This window comes from Haliotis rufescens, unplaced genomic scaffold (assembly GCF_023055435.1).
Source record: "Haliotis rufescens isolate VD_foot unplaced genomic scaffold, xgHalRufe1.0.p SCAF_2, whole genome shotgun sequence".
NCBI classification, from domain to species: Eukaryota; Metazoa; Mollusca; class Gastropoda; order Lepetellida; family Haliotidae; genus Haliotis; species Haliotis rufescens.
In genome coordinates, this window is record NW_025963890.1 from 67,521,168 (window position 1) to 67,548,495 (window position 27,328).

General features: G+C 40.9%; 1 protein-coding gene across 1 annotated transcript; it reads left to right on the top strand.

Moving 5' to 3' along the window:
- The first annotated feature begins 10,569 nt into the window (after positions 1-10,569).
- On the top strand, positions 10,570-25,035 carry LOC124134641. Its single transcript, XM_046499582.2, has 6 exons — positions 10,570-10,699; positions 11,356-11,411; positions 19,981-20,055; positions 22,595-22,679; positions 23,007-23,155; positions 23,810-25,035. The coding sequence occupies exons 1-6, from the start codon at positions 10,677-10,679 to the stop codon at positions 24,007-24,009; spliced, it is 588 nt and encodes a 195-aa protein (XP_046355538.2). The 5' UTR covers positions 10,570-10,676; the 3' UTR covers positions 24,010-25,035.
- Positions 25,036-27,328: the final 2,293 nt, after the last annotated feature.

Sequence of the window (27,328 nt, forward strand, 5' to 3'; positions counted from 1 at the left end):
CATGAGCGTAGGGTCATTAGAGGGCGTGAGTGATAAGATGTCAGTGGTCAGTCGTTGAGGCAACATCTTAACAGATGCGCTCGTCGTATGAAGATGACCACTCGACCCATGAAGTCGCCTCATACGGCCAACCTAGCTTGCTGGGGACCTATTCTAACCCGGAATCACCATTGGGGATATCTCAGCGTAGTAGACCAACTTGAGATCACCCATTTATCTCAGTAGAATGACTTGAGACTACACCTATATCTCAGCAGTAGACTGACGTATGATCACCCATATATCTCAGACAGAGGAATGACTTGAGATCACGCATATATCTCAGAAAGACTAACTTGTGATCACCCATATATCTCTGTCGACTGACTTGATATCACCCTTATTTCTTAGTCGACTAACTTGAGATCGTCCATGTTACGCAGTTGATTGACTTGAAATCACCTCGTATCCCACCTCTCACCCTTCCTAGTCTCAGTAAAGACGTTAAAATATTACTTTTGTTTGTTGCTAAACGCCGCATTCATATTCCACCTATATGACGACATTCTGTAAATAATCGAACCTGGACCAGACAATCCAGTGATTGTACATGTACATGTATATGTATCTGCAGATTTCGGATCTTGACTACATATCGTACAGCTGTCTTTCCTTGTACAAATACGTCATACGTTGTACACCCCTTATATGCAGAAAAGACACCAACATAAAAAGTGAACTATATAATAGATAAACTGAAACAGCTAACTGGTTAATTGTATACCCAAGTATGGGTGGAGATGGCCCGGGTAGACCCGTCGACTAAGGCGCCGCAATTCGCTGTTCAGAGTTGCGTCCCTTTGACCCCTTGGGAACGCCTGAAACAAATGATCGTGGGTTCGAATCCCGGTCCGCCCCGATTCTAGGTTTGTCAGAACCATATACCCGTGCTCGTGGGTTTCACCAAAATCGTAAACGTCTAAGACTTTCATCACTTCGAGCTTTCCTCCTAAATTAAGCAGACAGGCCGTATGACTGGAATACTGTTCGAAGCGGAGTTAACCCCAACTCACCCTCTCACTACTAGGCGTGTAGCTGCATAATCTCAATTTGAAACAGAGATACTGAGCTGTTTCATACTTTTTCAATGTTCTCAGTTACCAATATATTGCACATGAATATCCTTATCAAACGTTGAGTAGTATAGCCTGCTACATTTGCCGCTGGACAAGTAGACTGTATGAGCACCCACAAGACGCAGCGTATGGCTTGGTGGCAGCAACACAGCAGTCATAGTGTTAATATGGGCACGGACCGGGGATGATGCGGTTTTCGCGTGATTTACGATCTCGCGTGAACACAGTTGGAGTGACAACGCGAGAGTTCAGCGGGAGTAAATCGGGCACACGTGGTCTCGGTTGCATGCTACTTATTAAACCCTTTTCTCCTCCGATGGTAGGGCGTACTTACAACGTAACTGCAACAACATATGGCCATGTTATATGCTAATAGTTCTGTTTCACAATTCATAGAAATGTAAGGTGGAGCATAAAATACTTCGGTGTTGGTATTCCCATAATAACGCAAAGAGCGGAGTTCACATCTTTCAAATATTTGAACATAATTAAGCGATTCTCGAATCTGATTGTAATTTGGACAGTCAAATAATTCATTATTGGTATAATTAATAACTATATATATATAATCTGAAGCATAGTACGAATTCAGTGAAGTTTCTTAAAATTACAGTAGTCAGGCTCGCTAACTTGGTTGATACATGTCATCGTATCCCAATTGCGTCGTGAAAGCTAGAATATTGCTGAATGCAGCGTTGAACAACGTACAATAATCGAACCGTGTTCTTAGAGTATTTAGTGTTTCATTCGTAAAGTGGCAATGAGTGAAATGAGAAACGAAAAATCGAAACTGGAAGAAGGAGAAGAAGAAGAAGAAGAAGGAGAAGAAGAACGCCCACTCGGACAGAGTGCTTAAATATTACAATATTACATATAATATAATTATTTATATATCACATTTAATAACATTGGAAAATATACATAACTTTATGACATATCACGAAACTATATTAAAAAAACACAACAAATAAATATACAATTCAGCTTTAGGCAGACAAATACCGTATTATTTATCAGATCTTTGTGTAAGTAAAATTGTCAAAGAGTCTCTGGTATGGTCCAGGACACACTTACGGGATGGCTTGTCATACTTGCATGTGTTGCCTCATCAACTGCGGTCAACATGTTTGACAATGTCTATTACTTCAAAAATTGGTGTTAAACTTACTACAAACAACATGTAAATAATAAATAAGAAGTTTTCACAAATAATATCCAAGGCTGAAAATACCAACGATAATATTTCTTTAAAAATAGTGCATAGCAATTGTCGTTTTGATAAATCGCACGATCGGACGTTTCGGAAATATGTCATATTGCACTTTGTATAGTACATGATTCTGATTGATGAAGGAGAAGTTTCAAAATTAATCATAATGACAAAAAAGCCACGAGATAAAGCGAATGAGTTTGCTTTTGTTACGCTTTTAGCGATAGTCTAGCAGTGTGTAGGTCACCGAGGATGGGCATCACTCGCTGTACCTATGTGTGGGAATCGAACCTGGTCTAGGGTGTAACGAGACAACCATTCACATGGCTACCCTACAGAACCTTCTATTGAACAGCAGCACCACGTCTCAATTTCCACAGCTTGTATGTCACTGTTGCAAAGCAGGTTTTCTCAAATGTACTTCTGTTTCAAAGTTAACGTGAGGAAATTGTGCCTAATTTGCGTTCTTTTTCACCTGCGCGACCAGTTCCAAATCCAATTTAACGCCGGGCAGATTCCAGGTGAAGCAGCTCTACCTTGAAAACAGCACTACGTGTTCTCCTCAACTTACGCACATGGAGTTTTCTCTCCTCAACATACACACGTGGAGTTTTCTTTCCCAACATATGCACGTGGAGTTTCTCTTCTCACCAAATACGCACGTGGAGTTTTCTTTCCTCAACATGTGCGCGTGGTGTTTCTCTCCTCAACATATGCACGTGGTGTTTCTCTCCTCAACACATGCACTTGGTGTTTTTCTCCTCAACATATGCACGTGGTGTTTTCTTTCCTCAACATTGAACAGGAATATTTATTTCTGATTAAAACAATTAAATAGTATGTGTTATTTTATTATCAAAACCCCATCTACCTTGTACCAAAACTATTGAAAGATGTGCTTAATTTGTTTCAGAATCATAAAAGCGGAAATAGGGTTAATTTAATGACAATGCCATCATTTATTGTCACTTCTTGATAACATGTATCTTTATAACGTTATATTTAGTCCACCTATTGTACTGACACTTAAGTTTCAAACAGTCATTTATAAGAAGTATTTGTCCTGTTAAGCCTGACCTCTTTGTTCACAAAAGCGTTCTAGGAACCTAATTTAGATCCGCCGTGTTTATATTGGCGTTCATTCCCATTTGAGTATAATCTTGAAACGTCCCAAACCATGACGGTCAAGGGTGGCCAGCTTGTAACAGGTGCCCGTTGAATGGTGACCAGAGGTCAGTGTGTCCGTATTGTAACCCTAACATATATTTACCCATCCGACGGTATCATTAATACTTCGTCACGCCAACCTACATCACTTCAGTATAATTAGGCCTTTAAAGTATCGCTCAAAGGGAGATAACTGATGTCAGTTTGTTGTCTTTACCTATCTGTCTCATTGACAACAACTGAAATTGGTTGCAATAAAACAATTGACACGAGTTTGCTAGACGCTGGGTTTAACAGCGTGTCTGTGGTAGAACTGAATCCCACGTTGGCTGGGAGATGTGACAGACAATTGGCGACGTCTCTCGTGGGGGGTTTAATTAAGATTTATTGCTGATTCATACTGCTAAAGTTACAATATGTCAAATCTTGTTTCTTTTGTTTTCGCGATTTATAACCATTCCTCACTCATACTGTTAAATAAATATACCTGTCATTGCATTAGACACTTTTTTTTAAAAAAACCGTTTGAAAATGAATGAGCAAATGTGTTTAAATTGTCAAATCAGAAGTATTCTATCTCAATACAATATCAGGCTCTCAAACTAATTACACGCACCCAACATGGCACCTCCTACACCTCACTTCAGGCCTTAACAGGAGAAATGCCACTAAGTCTACGCAGGGAACAGCTAAGCTTAAATTTCTGGGCCGCGTCCCAATCAAACCCTCTCATCCAAAACTTAATAAACCAAAACATCAGCCCCAAAAACCAAGCTCTAGCTCGCAAACACCCCTTACTTACCCCAATATCCCAAAGAATAACAAACTACCTAAATGAACACCAAATTAAAAATCTTAAACAAAACTGCAAACAATCAAATATCTTCACCCCTAAACTTAAAATACCCAAAATAGACACAACACTAGCTAGCCAAATAAATAAACAAACCGACCCAAACATAGCTAAAACTACCACACTAGCATACATACACGAAAATTGGCCAAATTGGTGTCACATTTACACGGACGGATCCTCAGATCCGACCTCCAAACACACAGGTTTCGGAGTCCATACCACACAACCAACTAAAACCACACGATCCTTCCGACTCCCAAACAACCAATCAATATTCACGGCAGAACTAATGGGCATGGCCTCAGCCCTCCATAATCAAGAATCCAAAAAACACAAAAATATCCTAATACTTACCGACTCCCTAAGTGGACTGCAAGCACTCCAAAACAAAAATACCAAAAACCGACCTAAATTAATAAATCAAATACTTAAAAGCTCCAACGACCTAACTAAGGCAGGCAAACGAATAACCTTCTTGTGGATACCCGCCCACGTAGGAATATACGGTAACGAAAACGCCGATAAAGCAGCTAAACTATCCCTCAAAATCCCAGAAATAAGCTAAAACTTACCCATCTCAAAATCAGAAATTAAAAGTGTAAACAAGCAAAAAATCACCAAAAAATGGCATAACCTATATCTAAACTCAAATAGCCAAATCAAAAAAGTGCTCAGCAAACCACTAACCAAACCCAAAATTCTCCATCCATCGAAAAAAATCGACAGAGTAATCACTAAACTCCAATCAGGACACACCAACCTAAATAACCACCTACAATTTTTTAAAAAACACACTACAGGTAACTGCCCACACTGCAAACAACCAGAAACCCCAGAACACGCACTCATCCACTGCACACACTACCTAACACATCGAACCGCATTACAAACCACCCTCAATCTAAATAAGGCTCTAACTCTAGAAGCAATACTAAACCCACAAAATAAACTAGAAAACTTCAAGGCCTTAGGCGTATTCTTAATAAAAACGGAACTAATAAAACGCATCTAAAAACACAATAACCTACCAAATCAAAATCACATAAACAAACAAACATCCACCATACCCAGCTCCCTTAGTTCTCCTCCCCAATCCCATCGGCATCTATTCCAAATCTCAAAATTCCCAAATTCTATATAAGCAACCCCTAAAACCCCCCTCTTGGGTTGCACAGACCACCTTCGCCCCTTTCGGAAACACATTAAATGGCTTGGCCGGGCCCGTGTGCGAAATACGCATCAGTCGGAAAGCGCACGTTAAATCTCCAAAGTAAGTAAGTAAGTAAGTATTCTATCTCTCATTTAGGCGTTGAGGTGCCGGTGAAATACCGTGGCAAAGTAGGTCCCTTGAACCTATGCTAATCTCTCGAGTCGACTAAAATTGGAATCTGATGTTTACCATGGTTACCTGACTAATTGTATGCAATCATAACATGGTGATGTAGGGCATGGCGATGTACTATCTCAACCACCGTATACAGAGGCCCAGACTCGATGAACCAGTCGTTGTATACATAGAAAAGTGATGGTTGTGACGGAAAACAACATTAAGGTTAACTTCTATGAGTGAGTGAGTGAGTGAGTGAGTGAGTGAGTGAGTGAGTGAGTGAGTGAGTGAGTGAGTGAGTGAGTGAGTGAGTGAGTGAGTGAGTGAGTGAGTGAGCGAGTGAGTATGTGAGCGAGTGAGGTTATACGCCGCTTTTAGCAATATTCTAGCAATATGACGACGGGGGACACCAGAAATGGGCTTCACACATTGTACCCATGTCGGGAATCGAATCCTGGTCTTCGGCGTGACGAGCGAACGCTTTAACCACCAGGTTACCCGATCGCCCAACTTCTTTGAGAGGCATTAAGACGTTGGAGTACTAAGTGAGGATAAGATATATGGATGAAAAACTTCTTTATTACAGTTAGGAGCGACGTTTCGGGTAGGTTCTAACACCGTTATCAAGCAAGTGATGTACAGAGTATACCATATATCTTATCCTTATTTAACATTAAGGCTATCAGTCGCGTCATAACAAAAGACGTTAAAGGTGGTACCTGGGGCATTACTGTTACAACTGCCACATGGTATCTCAGTGGGCTAGCACTAAAACCGGCATTAATCCAGGCTAGTACAAGCACACACACACACACACACACACACACACACACACACGTACGTACGCGCGCGTGCGAGCATGCACGTCCCTGTGTAAGTGACGTCAACCCCATTAATCTTTTCTGTTTTTACGGCACAAGCATAGTTAAATAATAAGGACTAGTTCATCCGAGGTCGATAGATTTGCGTCCTTTGTGCCGTGACATTACTCGCTGATGTAGGTTCGAATCCTAAGTTGTGATCCTTGGCCAATTAGTACCATAGACTCATCCTCGCCATCTTCAAAGGCAGTAAACGTATACGTCGGACCTGCATCATTGCGGGGACTTTCCTCCCACTTTAAGCGGACACGTCAAAGCTGCGTTAAACCGAAACCATTCAGTCACACAGCCATCCAAAGTAAAAGATATAGCAACAAAAAACACTAAACCCTTTAATCAACCAAACAAACAGTAACAGAGAGCGTCAGACTTTTAGGTAATCTTGACAGGCGGAGAGAGAGAGAGAGAGAGAGAGAGAGAGAGAGAGAGAGAGAGAGAGAGAGAGAGAGAGAGAGAGTACCTTTTTAAAGGGTTTTTTAATTTATTTTTTACTTCTTTGGGTTTTTGTAGTTTATTAGATGCGGCGGCCTAGTAGGCAATGCCTAATGCCTTGAAATTCTGTAGGTTGTTTAGTGGGTTTAGAAGTGTTGCCAGAGACATTTGTTTGTTACAGTTTATTGTGGATTTGAGGGTTGTTCGGTGTTTTTGGTGGTGTGTGCAGTGTAATAGTGCGTGTTCAGGTGTTTCTATTTGGTTACTGTGAGGGCATTTACCTGTTTGGAGTTTTCTGATTCTGTGTTGGTGAGAGTTTAGTTTAGTGGGCCCTGTCTGTAATTTGATTATTGCCCTGTCGATATTTTTGGATTTATGAAGAACTTTTTTTTAGTGGCTTTTAGAGCACCTGTTTCAGTTTACAGTTTGATTTCTGATATTGGTTTTGCCCCTTTTGGAGGATTTTACTCTTAGTGATACTTTTAATCTCGTTTTAAAATATTGGTAGGTTGATGCTTATTTCTTCTAATTTTAGAAATGCTTCTTTAGCTGCTTTGTCGGCGTGTTCTTACCAAACACTCCGACGGGATCCATACGAATTCTATTTCTTTACCTAGATTGTGGAGCTTGTTGGAGCTTTTGAGTATCTGTTGAATTAACTTTGGTCGATTTTTTGTGTGTTTGTTTTTGTTAGCTTGGAGTCCACTTAGTGAGTTTGTAAGGATTAGGGTTTTTCGGTGTGTTTTTTTAATCTAGGGGTTATGTAGAGCTGTGGCTACCGAGTTAGTTCTTCACTGTACACACACTGTTAGTTCGGCCGTGAAAATTGATTGATTATTTGGAAGCCTTTAGCATTTAGTTTCTTTTGTGGGGTGGTATACATGGAGGCGGAATCCTGAGACGTATATCGGCGGGAGTATGTATATATTTGGTTGTAAAGGGGAGCTTATTATTGTCGGAAAGTGTCATTTTAATCAAATTGCCCAGTAGTATCGATAACAAAATCAACAAACTGCACAGACCTTCAGCATGAGACTAAACCCATTCAGCTGTTATGAGTAAATGGGCAAATCGCGAAAGCAACAAACATAGTAATTCCGCACAGCACGAGCGGTGTCTCCCGGTATAGGACCGGCGCCATGTTTGTTTCTGCGCGTGAAAGACCGGAACAGCCACCTGTCTAGGCAAACAAGTCATAAAACTGCCGTCACTGGCGACCCATAAACTGACATGTTTGTTTTGATTTTCGATGACGATACAGACAGACGCATAGATTGATATATATATATTATGCTGATAGTGTTTATCAAACATGTCAGGAATTACTGAACTGTTAAAACAGAAGTCGTATTCTTCACTTATAAAATGATGTTTCAACCAAAGAAAACATGTTCACGTCGTAAACATGTCATGGAAAATAATACTTTGGTGTTTAATGTTTTCTAACTTTTAAGTTTCTTGTCTAATGTTGATGAATCGTAACGTAACGCAAAACAAAAGTGACATTTAGAAGTTGATGTGATGAAAAAGGGGGATAATTCAATGAATATACAACTCCTTTATAGCAGTGCTTGATAAGGGTGTTTGTGTCTTCACCGAAACGTCGTATTCATTGTAATAACGAAGTTGCATATGGATAGAACTATCCCCTCGTTCGAGTAATACATTAAGAATTGCTGGTGTACAGTGTACAAGATTTAGCGAGCGCTTCTCGTTAATACTGTAACAGCACACTGTCGTATCCCTTGTGTCATGTCATGAGATAATGAATGATTACAATATGGGTGCCTTGGCATAAATAACTTTAATTGAAGTTACGTATGAAATATCTGAGTTATGTCAAAATTGATGAATATATTTCCCAAGTTGGAAAATTATCATTTTTTTATGTGATGCTTAAAATGATTATACAAGTGGGCTTACGGCACTGCTGCAGGAAAGCCGAAAAATGATACACCTTGTGTGAAAAAAAGAGTATAGAGAGAGATTAAAACGCAACGCATACAAGCACGCTCGCGTCTTACTATATCCTCGCAACGTGTCATTATTTAAAATATTGCCGATAGCTGGTATCATTTATTCCCCGCGACAGGACATGCCGGATATGTATAAGCCTTGGTATATCTTTCTAATTCAGTGAAGCTGTTAAGGCAATGTTGTCGTTTTTCAGTGAATGTTCTATTGGAAAATACTACACATTGAAAAGTCTTGAGCCACGCAGAAACGTCAAGACTGAAAGATGAAAAACACAAACCAGGTTTATTTTTTTTAACTATTAGACTAAACTCCCGCGCAAAAGAAAGTATACACTTGAAAATAGGATTAGACCAAACATTTAGAATCGTTATAAAAACGTTGCTGGGCTGAAACAGCCATCAAAACACTGTAAACGGAAAATCCAAAACATAACTATGATACCCGTATCAACATCGAATAACTTTTTTTGTTGCTTTCATTTTTAGACACCATCAAACATGAACGTATACTTTCTTTTGCCCGGCAGTGTATATTCAAAGATTCTGTGTGAAAGTTCTGTTCGGAATATATATTTACGCCCAAACTATTATCACTTTCTTAAGATGTACTTTATCACATCTTGTCTACGTTTTTTACATATACATAATTATTTATTGTAATATGCTCTTGTACAACCTTTTGTGGTTTTTGAGAATAAACTGATTCTGATTCTAACAACAACAAGCCAAGTTGTTTTAAAGGCAGTAAAGCATTATTACATAAAAGTGTGCACAATATCCAACCTTATCTGTGTTGCACGATATTCAATAAAATGCTTTCTACATACACATTAATGGATTTGTATTCTTTAGCCTAATAAGATAACATTCGTCAGCTAACAGGTCTGACGTTATTGTTTTGTCATCTCCACATCTGATTCAACAACATCCTCCTCTTCACGTAAATCTGTCTCATCACCAACACAGATAGAAATCGTTTGGCGGCATAAAATATTTACTCTTGAGAGTGGTACATACAAGTTAATGAACTTGTGTATGTGTGACTTAATTTGACAAATATTGACACCGGCATCGTGGAAAAGTATCTTTGAAGTTGGTAACACATTTTACTAATACCCGCCATCACACTAGTATACAAGGTGTGAGACAGCGAGTAAATATTAACTTTGACGACAAGGAGATGGGAACGTCTGCTCACTCATACCCAAACATCCGACCACGCCGCCTTTGATATTCACACCCTGGTTCATAACAATTAACCATTTCTATTCATCTCATAAGTAAAACCTACATGCCAAAAATACACTGACGATTGGACCAATTTCTTATTGTTCTTTCTTTCACACTTTTCACACATGAGAGTCAGTGACGCGAGACAGTAGCGAAACAATTGAAAACGCCCGGTAATTTGATTTAATACCTAATCCCAATCTTTCAACTCAAATGGTGCGCAACGGCGAGTAAAAACAGCCTCATTGTCCAGCAATGACAACTGGGCCCAACGGAATACGATTCTCACAGTTAATTGGTTGAGCGCGGCACGTGACCATGTCAATCAACGAGCCCTGCCCCCTGGGAAAGGGCTAAATCAGTGTTGCAACACGTGGGAAATATAAGCTTACAAACATTAGAGGGATTTGGATGGAGTCAGTGCGAGGGGAAACGTTGAGAGGGGATATAGTTACAAAACACTGGAACACACGGAAATATAAATGGATTTATACACTACTGTCAGGTAAGCAATTCACGTTCGCTTCCTTAACGTGTTTTATTCATCTATAATGTTTGTTTTGACCATGAGTGAAAACATTAGCATCAGCTGATGGGCACGTTAATGACCAAGTACTTTCTATACATATAAAATGAACTCCTTGGTCATGACAATCATGTTTAATGGAATATATGTAAATAGTCTACGTTAATAAAATAAATGTTATTATTCGCGACAGTAATGTTAATTACTGGATACTACAGTCCAACTGGAAGTGGAGATTATATACATGAACTCTATATACATATTTGCTACAGTCGAACGGTTTTCTGTATTTAACTAGTAGTGCGAATATTGTATATTAATATTTCCCACGTTATTAGACGGGTCAGAAAAAGGGCACTGTGTACCTATTTGTTCGTTCTATCTTAGTTGACATCAAAGAGTTGGTCACGAATGACCATCATCTGTCAAATGTCATTTACTTGTCAACGTGCAGAATCGAGCATGACACCTCGCACGGCCGAGACAGAATGCAATTGGAATAGAAATAGTTTTATATCCGTGTTGTTTTATTCATCAGTGTGTAAGCTTCTCAACGTTTGATGCGGATAGTCGAATATTTTTCTCGTGTCTAATATAATATCTTAAGTGTACCACTATTGAATGATGGTTTTCAGATACCTGTGCACCCTTCTGATTTGGATTATGTACACTACAGAAACGATGTCACAAAGTAAGTAATATGTTTTTATTTTGTCTATATATTTTTTGTGCGACTCGCCACAGGGAAAAGGAACATTAACCGTACGTTGAACTGCGTTCGTATGAAGCGTGACAACAGGGGACTTCTAGCCAACGCATCACAACACATATCTATGTATACCAGCGTCACCGATGGATAACGCTTTTGAAGCGTTGCCATGGGAATCAACGAATTCCTCGCCAACTGTTTCTTCCCATGGTACTGCGTTACGTTAACGTATAGTGTATTGTGAGGTGGAGGGATGGTTACAGCATCGCCGATAGCTATAGACTGGAGGTTGTTATGACGCAACCTCCCCTATTGGGGGACCAGTGATAATGATACCACACAGAGGGTTATGGTGGTGGGGAGAGCTCACGTATCAATATTATACCCACTGTGGGTCCTAATTACATAGGATTACAAGGGTGTGGGTTTGATGGGAGAACACCATCTTGTGCAGCATCCGACTGCCGCGTGTGGTCATGATGTTGGTTGGGATGGATAGACGGAAGTTGCATTATGCAAAAGGTATACCTAAACAGCCTTTTGGTTGTCACTAACAATAAACTGTGGAGGATAAAATTGAATATTTCATTTATAACATGTAGCAAGCGAGTATAAGCTTAACGCTGACACAATATTTGCCGTTTTATGCATCCACATCACAATTATTTCAAAATGCATCTTGCTCAAAAATCTGGGTATATAACCTCCCCTTACATCTCGGCTACGTACCACCAAGACCAATGAAATTTTCACTCGTAACATTGACTTCCGACATTTTCTCTTCAGCAGCTTCGTCGAACGGGTACCAGTAACAATTTTGATCAGTTCGTAGTAATACCATATTAGCTCAGCGGTAATAGCAGGTTTACTTTGGAATGTGGATGGTATCCATGTACCCACATGGTATTATGTCCCACGACCTAAGGATCAGACCATTGGTAATATACACAGCTTAACTTCATACTATATTAATCCCCATTATAGTATATAAAGATTGTTAACAATATTAAGTCCAGCTTCTAACGTAACACCGTCCCTTATTGCTTTAGCAGAAAACTCTGTAAGAAAACATGTCAGGCTCTGGTCAGCAGGTGCCTGTCAGACCTAAACTCCCCGAGTGACTAGCCGTTTTGTCGCCCTCCGCTGACACTGGCCACAGTCCGGTCCAGTACATTGTCCTCACGCCCTCGGGGTGTCTTAATTACGATTGACACTTATATATGCCTCTGACTCAAAATCAGATAAATTTCATTCCATTTAATCCGGCTCTGTCGTCAGTAACAGGTGCGTCTTCCTAGAGGGCCTATTTGTATAAGATCTGAGATGTGGTCCGTCCTGTTTAGCACTGTCCCCCGGCATGCACTGAGAACAATCTTGCGAACAATCTTTATTTAAATTTATGTAAGATTAAATTAACGTGGCAACAAATGTTATTTTACCAGACCCACCTATCCGTCCCGTGATTAGCATACATTTACGTTAAGTAAATAGTTTACCTGTACCACAGGCAGAAAAACGGGTATTACGTATTACGGTTAGCGAAATAAGGATCTTGACTAGATTACAAAACAAAACGTGTTGACTGAGTCTATAACTACAACTCACAACAATCCCTTTATGGGTCTACACATTCAACCACGTATACAATATTCTCGTATGAGTAAATGTGCATTAGTGAATCCAAAATGAAAGAAATGTTGTTCCCAATAGCTCTGGGTCGATAGGGTCCATCGTATCATGCTAGTCTTAGATATAGCGACAGCATCAGGTTGATGATAAATTTGATAAAGAATTACCCCATACGTCAGACACTAGACTATCATATAGTCCATGAAATCTTATATTATATCCCCTTTCTCTCCTAAACGTGTTCATTTCATATGTGGAATGGAGCCGGCTAAACATTTTCTTGGTTTTGGTCTTCTAAAATACACGTTTCCTGTGATGGAATCGGACAAATACTGCAATCGGAAGTGTGAAAGACACTGGCACTCTGTGATATACCTGCTTCTAAGGGAGTCTAGGTAGTATGTGGGATACATTAGCACCTACCGCTACTGTTACAACTCGCACTTCTGTTACTTCACTTATGACCTCAAAGAGAGTTTATTATCCGTGAACTCTCGCAGGTTCCTTGGTAGGTCAAACTGACCCCGTATGTAGGTAGAAGCGGCGCGTTACTTCCAGTTCACGGACAATGTAGCATCTTCGTCCCCCATTAGGTGCATCTGCAAGCGGCTTGTTTGAACCACTCGCACTCTGAGTAGGCGTATCGTTATTGAGACGAAGAAACGCGGCGGTTGTAAACAAGGCGAGGGTCGTTATCTTGGGTTTTATCGCCTGTCAATCTGACGTGTTATCATCGTTTCTGATGGATGCCCATCCATATTGGGGAGGGTAGAGTAGCTATCTATTTGCCTCGTTATAGCGCGCGAAGAATTTTGATTACTTTGAATAGCTGCCCGGGTCAAGCGGTTGGTGTTATAGCAGGGTATAAACTTTAACAATGCTTATCTGATTGAACACAAGACTACATCAAAGCGCACAGAGCGGATATTGTTTTATACGTTTTTTCAATTTCATTCCTTGGCATTTGTTCTTTGTCTTTCATAGAAAAATTGAGATAGGTGCTATAGATAAGATTCGCCGATCAAGATACATGGAGCATTGTCACACCTCAACACAAAATGCAGAAAAAACCACTTAACTTTTAAGGTTAGGTTTACCTTACTTCACGATTGTTGACGTTATAGCGTCAGCGCGAACCACGTCAGACACGTTGAGCAACGTCAAAAGAACCGGGCCAAAGAACGCATTCACCAATATTTGATGGGGGCTAAAAATTAAACAAAAGAAATGTTTTTTGATACGGGTATCACAGTTTTGTTTTGGACCGTGATTTTGCAGTGTTTCGTCGATTTTATTATCAGCCTGGTAACGTTTTGATAACGTTGGCAATTTTGGGGTCAAATCCAGTTTATACTTCTTTTGCCCGGCAGTGCATACGAGATGGTGGCTCTATCATCATACAAACGTCAACTGTATATGGTCTCTAGTGTTAAGGATTAAATTTGGGTCAAAGAAAGCATAACGTTACTTTATGGTAAAATATAAGGTGCATTAAAACTATCACTCTTATGCAAATATCTTATTTTTACAGTTTCGACACATTAACCCCTGTACTTCCCACAATACTTGAGCCCACCACATGCCCGGTACTATCAGTTACAATCACTGCTCGTGCTTTTAATTATCTGATAATAAAAACATTTGTCCCCAATTATTATGTTAAAATCCCCTGAGGTACCATCCTCCCCATCATTATGTTCCCCCTCAGCGTTTGAAGTTACCCGCTGTCTTGGAAGCTCGAACTAAGCATGAGAGCATCGCAATGCGCGATAAACGTAGTTCTAATTGACCCTTGTGTCCCGCGAGAAAGTTTATAGTGCCTGTTACCAGCGGGAACCAGGTCCGACGTATTGCGCTATCTGTAACGGACTACTGTCCATTTATCCCCGCATCCTCGGCCCTCCCATCTGGTCAAGGGGTTATGTTTGCATGCTGGGGCTGACGCTGCGAATGACCAGCAACAGCTGTAGATGTTGTAGTTGCAACTGTCACTGAAAATATGTCAGGGACGCCGTGCTTAATACGGTGAAGCCGTTTGAAGAATTGCAGGCATCATTGTAAACATATGGCGGGTACATGTTGAACCTGGACGATGATAACAGGCTTTTCATTTACAAGTCTTCGTATCCTGGGCCCCGTTTCACAAAACAATCTTTGCGCTACGATATCTGTAAGTATATGTAAAAGCATTGGAGTTACGATCGTCTTAGCACTACGAGTTTCGTAAGTTTATGTTAAAGTATGGGAGTTAGATCGTCTTAGCGCTACGATATTCGTAAGTATATGTAAAAGCATGTGAGTTACGATCGCCTTAGCACTACGAGTTTCGTAAGTTTATGTTAAAGTATGGGAGTTAGATCGTCTTAGCGCTACGATATTCGTAAGTATTTGTTAAAGTATCGGAGTTACGATCGTCTTAGCACTACGAGTTTCGCAAGTTTATGTTTAAGTATGGGAGTTAGATCGTCTTAGCACTACGAGTTTCGTAAGTTTATGTAAAAGCATGGGAGTGACGATCGTCTTAGCGTTACAGTATGGGGGTTATGGTAGTTCTACGATTGTCTTAAGTCCTTGTTAAAGTATGGGAGTAATGGTCTTCTAAGTGCTACGATTGTCGATTGTCGTAAGTTAAAGTATAGTAGTTATGATCGTCTTAGTGCTAAGGTCGCTTTGTTGAACGGGACCCAGGTAAGTCTCAAATCAGATTAAAATCATTTATCGGTTTAACAAGCTCACAATTAGAGAGAATTCGTAAAGCAACGATTTCAACTTGATTTTCGGCAAAGATATCTAAATGAGAAAACTCATTCGTTTTGAAGTCAATGAATTAATGCGACTATATACAAGTAGTACTATTAAACAGGTTCTAGTTTCTAGTTAACAATGATAGGAGAACACAACATCAATCAGACATTTCCTTGAACACGAGAAGTCGATTGCGCAGCTTCTTACACTTTTGCTCCATGCTGCACCAAACCCATCCCACTCCCACAAGAACAAAGATATATATCCGGTCGTTGAACCTGACCTTGTGGTTGTGGACACAGCATGAAAACAAGCGTAGGTATAGTAAATAGTGACTGCTGCACGCTGTTAATAGCGTACTTATCAGAGATACCTCAAAACTGAGGGTACAGTGACCCTTAAGCACAGAGTTCATTCCGTTACTGTCTTATCAGTGTTTGTGCGACTTGGTAAACACCAGAATCGTGCTAATTGTTCCGTGATTATCCTATAAAGGTTACGTTCTTATGGTGTACTGCCATGGTGAAAGAAGTCGGTGTTTTGACGTCAACGCGACTCAGCGCGACGTGAACGTTAACAAGTCCTAAACGTGTACTGCGACCTAAGATAAAAACACGTTCACAGAAAGTGTCAGTTGTCTTATGGATTTCGGTTTCTACAGTCAGTGCTACGTGATCACTCGATAAAGGTATTAGCCCCCGTAACAAATCCTCCAACTCCAGTTGTCTTCCATAGAGGAATCTTCAAATCAGTTAGAATAATAATAAATCGTTTTCAGCTTGTTGCGCGAACCCATAACAGGGCATATGTTTCACATTAAACGAAGTGGTCTCTCCAAGCCTTCCGTCTAACCTCCCCACCTCCCCAGCAAGCCAGTGGTCATAAACGTCCATTCACGAGTACCTCAAACGAGGGCGACGTCATGCGCCGCCAGCCGGGAGGACATGATTTATTTAGGCTTGATAGTTTTGCACTGAATCTCTCCTTGAACCCAGTCATGATAAAGTAGAGCAATTTACCTTTGGTAAAGGCATAATTGCACATGATGCATGTAAGTAGTAGAATTTTCTTTGAACTTTACGACTTTTCAAAGCGCATTTTGCACTCTTAAGAATGTGCCATGTATACATAGCACCAACAGCTGGATGGTCATTTCCTGTTTCTGCAGAGTTTAACGGTATAGCAATAGGCATGGTAGATGCAGTGCATGACACGCCTTTTACGTTATACATACATACCACATCGCGTAATGGGTAATAATCAGGGCTACACGCATTGGGGACTGCATGTCACATTTGGTAGGGCTATATAACCATACATTAAGATTGCATTCGATACGTTGAGTCCGCAAATATATACGTGGGCTGTATAAATGCAATGCTGGGAAAACTCATTAATATCGCAGAAATCCGTTCGGATCTATGCCTCAGTAGGGTGTTACGTCTTCGATATCGTTACATACACTTGATTTGGCCGGAAATTTACGAACGTTATCGAAACGTTACTAGGCCGAAAACACTCGTTGAAACACTGCATATGTAAGGTCCAAAACATCAGGGCGCGGTCGGGTAGCCCAGTGGTTAAAACATTCGCTCGTCACGTCGAAGACCCGGGTTCGATTCCCGACATGTGTACAATGTGTGAGGCCTATTTCTGGTGTCCCCCGCCGTGATATTGCTGGAATATCGCTTAAAGCGGCGTAAAACCAAACTCACCATCGAATAACCCTTACTCGTTTGTTTCATTTTTAGCCAGCATCAAACCTGGGTGTATACTTTCTTTAGCGCTGCAGGTTACGTATAAGACGATATAACCTCATGGTCTATATCGACACCATCCTTATCTCGAAGTACGAAACACTAAAATTATCTTCCATGGTCTCGAGTACGGTTTTGCCGTGTATGCAATGAACCATAGTGAGTGAGTGAGTTGGGTTTAACGCCGCTATTAACAGTATTCCGCCGATAATCGCGGCGTCAATGAACCATAAACCAGAATAACCCATAAAACGTTAATTTCGGATTAATAAAAATCTGACGTAGACACTCCGTGCTATGTATGGGTGATAGTCATGTCACTTTGTAGAACTGCGTCCGTGGGGTAGCCTTGTGGATAAAGCGTTCGCTCGCCACGCCAAAGACCAGGGTTCGATTCCCCACATGGGTACAATGCCTGAACCCCCATATGGTGTCCCCTGCCGTGATATTGCTGGAATATTGCTCAATGCGGCGTAAAACCATCACTCACGCACTCTGTGGAACCAGGACACTGAAAGACATTGAAACATAATCCTGAGGATGGTGGATAGTTGACAGTCTGGAGTTTTTGCAACACCTGCCGTCGAGCGTGTATTCATAAACCTGTCCAAGTACTTGCAATTTTCAGAAAAAATAACCACCCCAGATCAAACTGATACGAAATCAATCACACGGAACGGATACATATCTCCAGTGACGCAGAAACCCAATATTAACGTACGTCAACTATGGACGTCAGTCCTACACTGGGTGATAAATGAACACCAGCAAGCATTGTCCGAGGAAGCGATGTCCGGCGGCATGACATATAGGTAAATTGTAGGCCTGCTCGGACACCCTATACTTGGTATTCATATCATGTCCACGGTCAGTATCCCTGACCTCGCTGACCGGGGTCACGGGAGATAACCCCGTGTCGGATAGCGCTGTGGAAGGTTCTGTGTGTCAGGCTGTTTGTTATGGTAGTCCACGGAACGCTCTTTGTTTATTTACACTTGTGAATATCCCACATTTTACTGTTCTGGTGACTAATATTTAGCTTAAAGTCGCAGGTCATGTTTATGTGGTGTGAAAGTGTACATGCCTTTCCACATTGAACGTAAATAGTATCCATATTGAACGTAAATAGTATCCATATTGAACGTAAATAGTATGTGTGACCTATTCTCACGACCCTAATCTGACGATGACGTCAATATATTTTCTTTAAATTATTCTCGGCTTCATCTGAACCATTTCAAAGAAGATGTACGGCTAAAATGGAGTCAGCGTTATATGCAGCGATAGGGAGTCTGGGTTCTAATCCACAAGAGCACCCTAACAAGTGAACCATATCTTCGGCATTTTACCACTAATTTAGTCGAAAAAAAGAGGGTAGGAAATACCAAGAAACATCTTTTCAAAAGCCACCAAAATGTGACAGATGTAACACATGACTGCATGTATATATTCTATATTGTTTGGACCAGACAAACCAACTTTTAGGGAAGATCAACGTCGCAGGACGAAACACAATGCACTCATTCATGACACCTGTTAATAATCTTTCCTTAATTAGTTAGTTCTGCTCGTTTATGCCGAACGGATAGATGAATTTTAATCACGACTTACCAGTTCGGGAAAAGTTACGATTACAAGTGCTTTTATACTACAAGTGGCTCAAGCCAGTAAAAGTCGATGCCATATCCCTCTTTACGGTTCTTACCACTCAAACTTCAAGTAGTTCTGCCGAGAGAAGAAAGTTACACTAATGATGCTAATTGTTCGTCGCCACTAACGGGCGGTACTCTCGAAGCCCAAACCCTTTCTCATTAATCCCCGCACGCCAGTTAAAGGATTAACTCGGATCACAAGGTTACGGGTTTAACGCTCAATCTGTTGTGAGGTTAATCCGTTAACACGCCGCTCTGATTGTTTGAGCCAAGTGGTTGTCCAGGTGAAGGGAGAAATGAAAGAGATGCGATAACGAGGCTACTAAAAGCCAGGTAGATACCAACGATAGCATCTCCTTGCTAAGTGAATGAAATTGTGCGAAATATCTTCTTGAGAGATATATTACATGGATTTAGTCTCGGGAAGATCGTAAATGATAAAGTTTTGCAAATATTCCAGTGGTTACTAAGGTTGAGAGGGCAATTCGCGAGTCTGCCGTGAACAGATTGGCGCCATCTTCTCGTCACATGTCAGTCACGAGGCAACGCTGTCAAATATTGTCTCCACATGACTGTATGTCTTCTTGATGTATGGCCTGATAACAACGTGTATGTATTGGTGGTGTTTCGCGTTTATTAAACTGTCTGTACCGTCTATCAATGGTAACATGCAAAGACACGCTACAGTAGATTCACCCCAACTATGTTAATGACACACACTTGTAGCTTGTGCTGAACTGATTAAACAATAGTTTTTGTTATTTACAGACTCCCCAAGATGGTTAAAAAGCATCATACATTCCAGTACAAGAAACAAGCGATTCAGCTTCGGTTACAAAGCAGGTAAGCCAGAAACGCGAGAGGGAGCGGTTTAGCAATACTTGAGTCATCACAGCCTGTTTGTATGAGTGATGCGTGTTGGCGTACCCTGGTACACCTGAGGGACTTCATTTGATGAAGAAGAAGAAGAAGAAGAAGAAGAATATTTCATTATAGTGTCACCCGCTGTACATATAAAATGACAAGGCAAGAATGTAAAAATTCAGCGGCCGGCCAAAATGGCATACGAGACACTAAAAGACTCATAAAAAACAATATTTTATATATGTACACTTCACATTTAATAGTAATTATGAAAATAATATTCATAATATTATCCCCCATACAAACATCCTATATACACACAACCACATCCATTCCCACATCCAGGCCTTCACTCACAGCAGCTTACGCAAACCACGCAAACACACCCGCACATTCAGACACATCCAAACCCTCATTGACATCACTTCAATCACATCCGAACCCTCGCTCGAACCCTCACCGTCACACATTACCCTCACACACACCCTATTTCATAAACACACCCTCACCTGTATCCATCCATTTGATGCACATGGAATAGAACATCGCCATGTTCAAAATCTTAGACAAAATTCAATGGTTATACCCACAAGAGGTACCACAGTAGCCACTTGTTTCTTTTAAGCTGTTTAATTGTTTTTAACATTCGTAGCATCACAAGTAACAACCTTAAGGTTGAACCACTCGTTAGCTAACTTTCATCACTTGAGTGTGATCAGTTAAGATAAAGACGATCGTGTAGAGGGTAAACCGGGGTGTTAGAACTGATACGGTGTGCTCGGATGAAGGATGCTCTACAATTACCCACCAACCCCCACCGGCCTAACATCTGTAATTCAGCGGTATGTTGCAATGCCCCCACTCCGATAATGAACTGCACTCGGGGGAGTCAAAGGCAAGCATGTTTGTACGGAGATTTCTTATCTCTGTTTTTATTCCTTTAAAAGCTTTTGATGAGGTAATGAATGGTTCAGAGTTGGTTCAGCGATCTTACTGATACGTGCAAATGTTTGTAAGGCGAGCTTTGTGGCCATTTCGACCCTTAGTTGACTCAAGGTTTATGGTCAAGGTGCTATAAGAATGAAACAAGGCTTGTAATCTGGAATCAACGAAGACACCCGACATTGCAAGTACACATGATAAATGTACCTCAACTGAAGAAGCGTCCAACTCGACAGCTTGGTGATTTCCACTACAGAGCTAGACGCTGCAACTAGAACCTACACTCACATAGTCCCCGAAGGCTGCTAGAGCTGACAAGGGGTTGAGTAATGGTTGCTGGAGCTGAAAAGGGGTTGAGTATAGGCTGCTAGAGCTGAAAAGGGGTTGAGTATAGGCTGCTGGAGCTGAAAAGGGGTTGAGTATAGGCTGCTAGAGCTGAAAAGGGGTTGAGTATAGGCTGCTAGCGCTGAAAAGGGGTTGAGTAGTGGTTGCTGGAGCTGAAAAGGGGTTGAGTAAAGGCTGCGAGAGTTGGGGGTGTATGAGAATGGTATGGGGTATAAGTATATGCTTAAGTATGAGACAAGTAGAACATCGCGTGAATTTAGACGTTGTCTTGATGTAATATTTTATTATTGTTGATGAACTGATCCAGATTGCTGGTACTTCAAAGTGGCATAAACCTTAAGATTCACCATGTTTACAATGACAATACGGATTCTTAGTTTAACCCATTCCCGCCCGTAATACAGTCCGTTCCATATTGCGATGGCCCATGTCTTTTGAAGATGCCTTAAAAGATGCAAAATGCACAACCGTTCTGCCTCAACAGCTAGCTTCAAGATGTACCGCCGACATGCTTCAAGCGTTATTGCATAAACGTAATGGCTCACATATTTACTCAATAGATTTACTTATACGTGTGGTATATAGCCGTTACATCACGACCCTGTGTCGTATACTGCCGTTAACGGCCATATATCGAGATGGCAAATGTAAGCACCAATCACCCGCCAACGTTATTTAACATCCTTGAAAGTTTATTCCCCTGAGAGCCATCAAGGGCAACCGTGGAGTATATTACGACCCTAGTAACCTAGCAATTCACATCAGTAAAGGAGATTACGTTCCTGACCAAAACAACCCAGGTACCCTAATTGCAATTAGGACCCCGACTGACGCCATTCCTTCCTGTCCCCAACCCTCATAGTTACCTTGACCCCTACTCGGATGCCCTCGGGCGTTTCCGTAAGCTATTGTAAATAGGCATACATTAATCGCTACCCCTATTGTCGCCGTTGCTGCGTGTGGATGAAAACGGTGTTTGATAATACTAAATTGTGGCTATCTGTTCCATTTAATCTTAAAGGAGTGTACTTGAGGTTTAATAAAGGCGCGCGAGAAATTTAAGACCGGTCATGGACTATTGTTCGTTGATAAATGGTTACTGGTCATTTCTTTACTCAGCTAAGAGTGAAAGTTAATCATTTTAAGGAATGTGCATTGTCCCCGACAGTGTCGGGTAGTTTCAGTTTGTGTGAGGCTTTTTGTGTTTACATCAGATGTTTCTTTCCCTCAGAAACCCAATCACCAGAGAGGTATCTGAAAGAATGCTGTAAGAACAACGGCGTGTGCATCCTTGGGAGCTTCTGCCAATGTAAAAAGTAAGTTGACATGTGTGATATCTACTGTTTTTTACCACACATAGAAATGTTTTCTGAATGTGAGGTAACTTAAGAAATGAATAATTTGAATAAATATACTACTCCACAATTTTAGGAATATGATGAACAAAACTGATTCTCATAATATGTTATGTATAAATTTATAAAATTTCAAAAGTTTAGTAATGGAATATGGAATTATGACTAGATATAAAAAGAAAAAAGTGACACAATCCAATGTTTTTATGATTGGGTAGATTTAGGATGATTATTGATCAAAGATCTATTTTGTCCAAAGTGTCATTTGTTCCGATGGTATTGTTTCAGAGAGTTTTACGGGCGGTACTGTGAATATGAAGTAAGGCGGAGTTGGTGCGGCCCGGTCCGCCATGGGCAGTGGTTCCGGTCCGACTGCAGTCTCTGTCGCTGCGTCCAGGGACAGTCCATCTGTTTGGAGGGAGCCTACGGGAAGTGCTGTAAGTCATCAACCCGTGATACCGACCACTCGTACAATGCCAAGTATCGATACTTCCCTTGTACGACCCCAAGTATTGAACATCACAAACTTCCGGTCCTTACCACAACTATGAACCCGTATCAAATACAGCACCATCAAATAACCATTTTTGTTTAAGTCTACGCTTTAGCATTTAGAAGTGATACACATAAGGAAGAGAATTTATGGTTGTCAACTTCTTTATTATGAGGAACACAACGTTTCGGAGGATATGCTTACTCCTTCATCACCTGATAATAAAGAAGTTGACATCCAAGAATTCTCGTCCTCATTTCTTGTTTCATTTTTAGCCACGATCAAACATTGCCGGCAGTTCACAATGATCCGAGAAAAGGAACCCTTCTTTCACACTTCCCAGAACAAAGAAATACTTCTCTTTACACCTCCCAGAACATAGAAATACTTTTTTCTTTATGTTCATAGTGACCCAATTAAATGCGACCCTGACTTCGTTGCCATCATGTAACATTTTCCTTTGTATAGCCATTTCGTTTTTGAAATTACTGCAAAAAGATAGACTTCCGTTAAGTGTAAATAAAAATGACAACCCTTTCAAAACCATAAGACATGTCTGCTAAAGTCATGGTAATGCATTGACATATTTGGCTTTCAGCTGAGAAAATATCCAGGAAGGGTTACAAGCCAGAAGACCCCTCCAACATTGTGAAGATCTTCCGTCTAGAGGAGGGGGAGGACTACCTGGAGAACAGCTGGGCAGACGACACTAGCATCGCGTCATCAGTGGACAGACGACATCCTCAACTCACGTTCCTGGCCCTCGTGACTCTCATCATCGGCATCGGGGTCGTCTGAAACTCCACCACGTCGTCAAGGTTTAGTACAAGGAGCCTCCCATTGGCTCAAAGTGTTGGGGTTGTGGTGACCCGACTTCCGCAGTGTTTCAAGGACACTAGCTCCAACGTGGTCCACACCTGCCGAAACAGCCCGTGGAAATCGTGGAAACCTTGTTCCATCGAGTTGTCGTGTTCGTGACGACATTGGTAAACGCACCATGGTAACACATTTGAAGCGTTGGCTGCCAAGCTTGGTCATAAAGGTGTAGCTTTTACCGACCTCCAAAAACATGGACCTTCCGACATAACAGAAATCGGAGACGTCCAAGAATAAGCAAAGGAATGCTTGCAAATGAACATTCCGCGACGGCCCAGTGATTTCTCAATGATCTCATTATAGGAAGCACAAACAGCATGACAGGAGAGATGCAGGTTCCAGGAACCGCCCCAGACATCATGCGAACTGCCCCTCCCCCAGCCTCCCGTGGCTATACATGTGATACAGATACTGATGAATCCACGCTTGTTTATTTATTCCTGTATTCCTGTATTCCTGACTCCAGTATTCCGAATTTAATTATTGACCATGGTCTTCCGACATGAATGGAAAATGTTTATGGAGTACAGTTTGGAATTTCAACAGCCTGAGTTCATCAATGACAGACTAAGTGCATGTACAGAGAATATTTTCATATTTATTATATTTATACAACATATCTAGTACCCTCATGTGCCAACTTCCAGAAACGATAGATATACCTTAATGTGATTGGTGGGATTTCAAATGTCTGACTTCTGATTGGTCGAGACACCCTCTGCATTCATGTGCTAATATGTAGTAGTGTAGTTATGTGTCTCGTGTTTTTCTTTCATCTTATTTGCTAGTCCTTGTCAGTTCTTCCAATTCAAATCAAATCAAGCATAGTCACGTAAATATATGATTCGCAAAGCTATGGATTTTTTTCAGCTGTACTAATACGATGCAGATAAATATGGGTACCATGAATTTACACATTAAAGTTTATATTTTATTAATAAAACAATTCATAAAATTTTAATTTTTATGTTTTTGTGATCAAAACTGACTGAACCTAGTAAACACACAGACCGGGTAGTTGAACAATAAACCAGTAATCATCTTGAACTCGCTGAAGATTCAACGCTTTTTGGTTCGTCGAGAAAGAAGACTACTGGAATGATTTTCTTCGCCCCTTTCACTCAGTGAAAGCTCGAAGGCGGTATTTATTTGGGCAATATGACGGCGGTCTGTAAATAAACGGATCAAGACCAGAAAAATCTAATGATCGATATCATGAGCATCGATCTACTCAATTTATTGGGATTCGATGACGTGCTTCAACCAAATCAGCGAGCCTGATCACCCGATCCCGTTTGTCGCCTGTTACAAGCATGGGTTACTGAAGACCGGATCTACATGGGTCTTGTCAGTATTAGGCATAACATGACCCAGACTGCTGCAATTGTCCAGGTTGCCGCGCAAGCGCAATGTACAACTCACCACACGTCACACTGCCAATGCAGTATGCATCTTTCGTACAATTCAAGATCATAACCGACCAGCCACCAAATGGAACAGTTTCACTGATATGTCCGGGTAAATATTCATTATTGGGTGTCCTCCAGACAACATATGCTCCGTCAGGTGCATGTAGGATGAATTTGCACCCCAATCTCTAGGCTCGAAAACCTTTTCATTTTCTTTTCACAATTTTGCGCTGGTTGGAATATAATTGGTTGTATAAATAGAAAATAAATTTCGTGTGGCGTTGGCAAAGTTAAAAGGTAGTGCACATCGTCTCAAATTAGAAACGGGTAGATCTACACGTGGGCATACCAAAAGAAACTTTATGTGAAATGTGTTCCTATGAATATATATATAAGGTGGATATCATCTGATATTGATTTTGTGTAGTGCAAATCAGTTCTTGCGTCAAATGTGTGTTCTCAAAAAGTATTACATTGATCTTAGATTTCATAAATTGAACATAATGTATGTGAACAAGTCGGATATTATAAACAAACTATGGGAAAGTTTATTTTTTATAGTTTAAAAGTGTAAAAAAAGAGTAAAAAATGCCTGCAGTGCTGTGGCAACATGTAATGGACCGATGACCTTGGTAAATAAGATGTCTTGCCTTAGGCACCAGAAGGGATACCACCGTCGGTCTTCGGAACCTTGGAAGACCACCCCAAGACGAATTTATTCTTTATCAATCTACTGCTAGTCTACATTACTCATGCCCATTCACGCCACCTCGGCTTCTGCCAGTCTACATCTGGTTAAGGCTAATATAATTCAAGTTAACAACGGTAGAAGGATCTATACCGAAACGTCGCCTTTACAGCTTTAAAGAATTTGTTATCCATACGTTGTGCCTAATATGTCACCCGTCAACTAATGCCTATCAAACAATTCGCACGAGGGGTGGCTGAAACGATCTGATGTATAGTGCACCCTTAACAGTTGGCATGTATTGAGTACAATACGTCCCTTGATTAAATCCTGCATTTGAACCATATACACAGCCAGGCCAGTTCTTTTCTGCAGACATCAAAGTGATAAGGTATACTCTGTTCAGAGTTCAGAAGGTGAAGGGAGAGCCTCCAAGATCCCATCCTCCCGAGGCAAGAGAGTTAACTGACTTTATAAGTTCAGTTTTCACTGGACTTTTAAAGTCAGTTAACTCTCCTGCCTCGGGAAGATGCCAAGGTCCAAGATCAAGAAGACCTTCAACTGCCCTCACAGAGGAAAATGTTGATAAAATACTGGTACATACTATGATTACGGATGATTGACGACTCACCACACGACACACTGCCAATGCAGTAGGCATCTCTCGTTAAGAGCATTATGAGGAATAACAAAGGTGTTCGCATCCATTCTAAGACTACGGAATTTACGTCCTTTTGAAGTACAGTCAATTCTGTTGGGCGATTTGTATCAATGGATGGGTCTTGGGTTCACCACTATCAGCCGTGGACAAAACAACAGCCAAAGCAGCAGAAAGGTAAGGGCGCTACAAAAGTCTCCTCCGACGAAGAAGGCAAAGTCTGTTCCATCAACTGACAAGGCTTCGGTCTTCTGATATTCCAAAGGTATCCTAGTTGCGGACTACCTCCCGAAAGGTCAGATCATTTTTAGCCAACATTATGCTAATCTGCGTGAGCATATCAAATCTAAATGTCGTGGAAAACTAAAGGTGTGTTCCACCAGGTCAATGCACTTGTCATAACTGTTGCTTTGAAATTGTTGAACATCCTCCGTATTCACCAGATTTGGCTCCGTCAGATTTCCACCTCTTTACAACTTGGAGAGT